This window comes from Maylandia zebra, linkage group LG23, assembly GCF_041146795.1.
Source record: "Maylandia zebra isolate NMK-2024a linkage group LG23, Mzebra_GT3a, whole genome shotgun sequence".
NCBI classification, from domain to species: Eukaryota; Metazoa; Chordata; class Actinopteri; order Cichliformes; family Cichlidae; genus Maylandia; species Maylandia zebra.
In genome coordinates, this window is record NC_135188.1 from 3618302 (window position 1) to 3623900 (window position 5599).

The following is a 5599-nucleotide window of genomic DNA, read 5'->3' on the forward strand; positions in this document are numbered from 1 at the left end:
TCCAAAAAGATAGGATTCCTTTGGATTAAGAACCAAAAGGCCCTCTAAGGGAGGATCAAACCTAACTCTGAGGTTTGATCTTGACCTCTGATCTCTCCGATAAACACCAGCGGACAATCTGCCGCATGCGGCAGAAAACGGCCGAAAGCAGAAAATTCTCATACCAGACTTAGACATTTGACGATCTCACTTCTGCGTCTGAGTAATGTATCATAAAGTTTTCTAATGCAAATCCACGGTATACAGAGACTGCAAGGAACGCAAATTCAAACACTTCGCACTCACTGCCATATGAAGGCGCCAGCGTGCGAGCGCACTGTTAAATCTGCACATTTATGGCAACAAGTCGCGAATGTCCTGCCGCTTTAAGAAGCGAAGTAGAAATCCTGACCCAAATAAAGGTATGTGTGAGAGCTACTCATGTTCTCTGTGGTCAGTAGACCTCTGCGCAGTTTGAGAGTCTGCGGCGTTTTGCGTAAATCTACAGTCGCAATGGCAGACGCTCTGGCTAAAATCCCCGATGTAGAGATTGATCCAGAGGGAACTTTTAAGTACATACTGGTCAGAGTAAAAGCGAAAGATGGCGATGTGCATAAAGACATTGTCCGTGGCACAAAAAATGCCGAATATCACAGTAAGTTATTATAGTTTGTTTCAAGGAGAGCGTCAACTGCGTCAGTTTAGCGCGAGATATCGTGCAGACCAGTGACTGTTGGTGCAGATGAAAACCTGCATGTAGTCTATTTTGCAATGTTGTCTCATTGTTATGGTCCCTTTGGTGGATTTTGCAGACGTGCATTGCGGAATAGATACTGCACAGAGCAGAGGGATGAAATTCATGCCAACCTAGTCGTTGGAGACAACTACCAAATTTCCGTATTTGATTCTAATTGCTATTTTTATTAAATTGTAACTAAATTACAATCTCAATTTCTTCTAAATGTCTTCATACATTTTCAGATCATATTTTTGAGAAGGTCAACCCTGCTATGGAGGCCTTGGGGATGGAGTGCAAATGCCTTGGAGGAGGAAAGATCGAGCACAACAACCAAGAGAAAAAAATAAGGGTGTTTGGAGAATCCACTGCAAGTTAACTAAAAGCTGAATGAAAAGTTAAAATCTTCAGTAGTATTTAATTCACTAATGTCAGGTCTCTTGCTCACTCGCAGGCCTTTGGAAAAGCTGACCATGCTGTTTCTGTGGAGAAGCTGAAGACTTTCTTCAGCGACTATGAGATCACCTGGTCAGACGACAAAAAATAGTTGTAACCTTTGTGACATTTCAAACGTCCGCCTTTATTTAACAGTTCTGTGAATCAAACCACATAATGATGCTTTAACTGTTCTGTAACCATTCAAATACAGTCCTTCTGCATTTCACATTTGGTTTCTTACTCAATGAAAGCACAAATTCTGATTCTCTGCAGTTGTAAAAATTTTAGTCCTTCAGAATTGAATACTGTATATGAACTCTGTAGATATTCCTGTAAATACCTTTTTGACTTTTAGTCCCCATTGGCCTCAGTTGAATAGGAGTACATTTGCCAGGCGTAAAGTCCATACAGGAAAGGGTGAGTCTGTTGGAATCACAGACATATCCTGTTACACAGGAGGGAAAGTTTATTGTTGAAAACCCAAAAGAGAGATAACAAGCACTTTCATTTAACCTACGGATAATCACTTTTGTTTTTGTTTAAGTCCGGATAATGATAAACATCAAGCTAAATTCAGCAGAACTCTTTCTAAACGGTAGTGCAATAATAAATAAAAGCCTGCGATAAAATATCTTCAATCAAAAAACTAACAAAAACTCCGAGTGAGAAAATAGCCCGAGCTGAGTCATATTTTAAATCACACGTTGAATTTTTAAAAGTTCTTCCGCCTTCTGCATTTTATGGCTTTAATCCAGTTCAAATTTCACTTTTACTTTTATGCTGCCAAAAAAATGCACTTTTAAAATCGGTAGTAAACAGAAGGTACTTACACCAGACCACATGGTAATATTTAGCAGGCACAGTATTTGCTGTGATCAACTTCTTCAGTTTGCATGTTTGCATGCATTAGTAAAGGTCATTTGCAGATTCTGGGTCATTAACTTAAGCATAAATTGGTGTTTGATGACGGCACTGTAAACTTTGTAGTGGTGTTAAAGGGAACCACTTAGTTGTGTCACGTGATCCATGAGCACATGAATGATTTTTGTTTCATGCCTGTCCCTGTTGTGATATGGTACTGTGCAAACGTCTTGAACCACCCATCATTTCTTTGTTTATTGCACACAAAAAAGAAATATGTGCAAAAATACACAGAAATACAATTTATTATTATTTGTACATTTCTACTGAGCTTGAAAGGTAATACATGGAATGACCACATTTATTCTTTTCCAGAGCTTGAACTCACTTAGGCAAGTTTCTTTGTCATTTATTCAGGTAGTCACTTCACTACCTGTATGTGCCACGCAAGCTTCCACCATGTTTTACAGATGCCCAAAGACACCCACTGTTGTACTTCTCTTCTGTACATGTTGACAATTTAAACCAAAGATTTTAGTTTTGGATTCATCACTCCATAAGACCTGATGCTGCTGATTTTCAGTCCAGTGCTTGTATAATTTGGCACTCCTTGGCCTTTTCCCCTCTTTCCTTCCTTAAGAATGGCTACATGATGAGTCTTAAGTAAAAACTCATCATACACACAGTTTTTAAGGTTCAACTGAATCTCTCAGGTCCTATGTCAGGTCTTTGTTGAATTTTTTCCTATTAAGAACATGTTGTAGTTTTTAGGCCTGCCACTTCTCCACTTCACCAGTTTCCTCGAATATGTTAAGGATACTCGGGCTGCTAGTAACAAAAGGCCTAAAGATACAATTCAAAGTTGCTGCTTTACTAAGATGTCTTTTATCTGTAGTCACAACACTCATTCATCCCTTGAGCTAAGCGCCTTTTTAATGCATGACTGGTTCATAGGTCAAGTGGCCTGATTAACTAAAAAAACATCGAAAGTCTTCATGAACAAAGACATTGCTCAAGACCACCTAAAAAGTATAAAGAAATGAGTGGTAGTGACTGTGAAGAAACAAGATTCATTCTGGTGTTTATTTTTTAACATGACAAATTGTGTGTTTTAAGTGTGTTTCTCCTAAAGCAGAACACAAACGCTGCTTTTTCTCAGCTGTGTTAGCAGTACATGAAAATACTTTGGGTGACTTTACATTGACAGTTGATTGCTGTTTTTAATATTAAAAATTAGCTTTATTTTTCATTATAATAGACGAAAGAAGTAATAGACCTTTTACCATAAAAGACTGCATTTACATGAAATTCATTTTTCCGATGATATTTAGGTTGGCAGCATGCTAAATGTCACCACTGGCACACATTCCTGTACTTTCCGTTTCACTTTGACTCACTCAGTGCTTAAAAAATCACAAAGAAAACATTTGGATAGAAAGTACCATGTAGCTTTGCAGACAGGATTGGAATTAGCTCATGTCGACACTCTGAATAGACCTTAGTTCACACTGAGTCACATCAGAAGACTTAAAAAAAGTTACTGGCTAAATTCTGCCAAATACCCCATGACCCTAACAAAAAGAATAACAAAAGCCATTTTCCTTCCACTTTGTATTCCAATCTACAACCGGTTTCCTTTAAACTGATAACCTTTCCATTACCTAGGTATGGGGAGGTCTGTGTGGGAGGTAGGAGGCTTAAAGTGAGTTAGACTCAGCCCTTTTCTTGTAAAATGAATAATTTACAGTAAGTAATTAGCTAATTCTTTGTAATCTTATTAGAGGACACCATAATATTTCCATTGTTTTTTAAAGCATTTTTGCATATATTCATTTTACCCTATTTAAATGCATGTTGCTTTGAAGGTTCACTAGACTGTAAAAGTGTCTAATTTATTGAGATTAAACTGTAGTTTAGGTAACAATATATATTTATATATATATATATATATATATATATATATATATATATATAAAACACCCAGCACGCCCACATGCGGGCAGTTTATCCTTCAAGCTCGGGTCCTCTACCAGAGGCCTGGGAGCTTGAGGGTCCTGCGCAGTATCTTAGCTGTTCCCAGGACTGCGCTCTTCTGGACAGAGATCTCCGATGTTGTTCCCGGGATCTGCTGGAGCCACTCGCCTAGCTTGGGAGTCACCGCACCTAGTGCTCCGATTACCACGGGGACCACCGTTACCTTCACCCTCCACATCCTCTCGAGCTCTTCTCTGAGCCCTTGGTATTTCTCCAGCTTCTCGTGTTCCTTCTTCCTGATATTGCTGTCATTCGGAACCGCTACATCGATCACTACGGCCGTCTTCTTCTGTTTGTCTACCACCACTATGTCCGGTTGGTTAGCCACCACCATTTTGTCCCTCTGTATCTGGAAGTCCCACAGGATCTTAGCTCGGTCATTCTCCACCACCCTTGGGGGCATCTCCCATTTTGACCTCGGGACTTCCAGGTTATACTCGGCACAGATGTTCCTGTACACTATGCCGGCCACTTGGTTATGGCGTTCCATGTATGCCTTGCCTGCTAGCATCTTGCACCCTGCTGTTATGTGCTGGATTGTCTCTGGGGCATCTTTACACAGCCTGCACCTGGGGTCTTGCCTGGTGTGATAGACCCCAGCCTCTATGGATCTTGTGCTCAGAGCTTGTTCTTGTGCTGCCATGATTAGTGCCTCTGTGCTGTCTTTCAGTCCAGCTTTGTCCAGCCACTGGTAGGATTTCTGGATATCAGCCACCTCCTCTATCTGCCGGTGGTACATACCGTGCAGGGGCCTGTCCTTCCATGATGGTTCCTCGTCTCCCTCCTCTTTCTTGGGTTTCTGCTGCCTGAGGTATTCACTGAGCACTCAGTCAGTTGGGGCCATCTTCCCAATGTATTCTTGGATGTTCGTTGTCTCATCCTGGACTGTGGTGCTGACACTCACCAGTCCCCGGCCCCCTTCCTTCCGCTTAGCGTACAGCCTCAGGGTGCTGGACTTGGGGTGAAACCCTCCATGCATGGTAAGGAGCTTTCTTGTCTTTATGTCAGTGGCTTCTATCTCCTCCTTTGGCCAGCCTATTACCCCAGCAGGGTACCTGATCACGGGCAGGGCGTACGTGTTGATGGCCCGGATCTTGTTCTTACCATTCAGCTGACTCCTCAGGACTTGCCTGACCCTCTGCAGGTACTTGGTGGTTGCAGCTTTTCTAGCGGCCTCTTCATGGTTCCCATTCGCCTGCGGGATCCCCAAGTACTTGTAACTGTCCTCTATGTCTGCAATGTTGCCTTCTGGTAGTTCAATCCCCTCAGTTCTGACTACCATGGCAAGTACTACGCAAGTAACCCCGGCGGAAGGGGCTACATGAATAGGATGAGGGACCTATGGATGGATATATATATATATATATATATATATATATATATATATATATATATATATATATATATTAGTTTGTTACCAAATTTTAATGTTTAAGTGATTGCAAAGCCTTAGCAAAAGTCATGAAACTGAAGAAGTTGTAGGACTGCTGGATTTTGACCTCACTGTCGATCAAATAAAAGAAATGCTTTTATTTTGGGGAACACTGAAAA

The 5599-nt window shown here is 41.1% G+C and overlaps 1 protein-coding gene across 1 annotated transcript; it reads left to right on the forward strand.

The window, feature by feature from the left end:
- Window positions 1–407: 407 nt before the first annotated feature.
- Window positions 408–1379, forward strand: si:dkey-51e6.1. Its single transcript, XM_004555017.6, has 3 exons — window positions 408–634; window positions 961–1085; window positions 1170–1379. Exons 1-3 carry the CDS (start codon window positions 421–423, stop codon window positions 1260–1262), a joined length of 432 nt encoding a protein of 143 aa, XP_004555074.1. The 5' UTR covers window positions 408–420; the 3' UTR covers window positions 1263–1379.
- The last annotated feature ends 4220 nt before the right edge of the window (window positions 1380–5599 follow it).

What these genes read in the sequence shown, in the direction of transcription:
- si:dkey-51e6.1 (XM_004555017.6), top strand. Translation starts at nt 421, where the DNA reads ATGTTCTCTGTGGTCAGTAGACCTCTGCGCAGTTTGAGAGTCTGCGGC. An exon ending in AAAAAATGCCGAATATCACA is followed by an intron (nt 635 to 960) that starts GTAAGTTATTAT and finishes ATACATTTTCAG; the next exon opens with ATCATATTTTTGAGAAGGTC. An exon ending in GGGTGTTTGGAGAATCCACT is followed by an intron (nt 1,086 to 1,169) that starts GCAAGTTAACTA and finishes GCTCACTCGCAG; the next exon opens with GCCTTTGGAAAAGCTGACCA.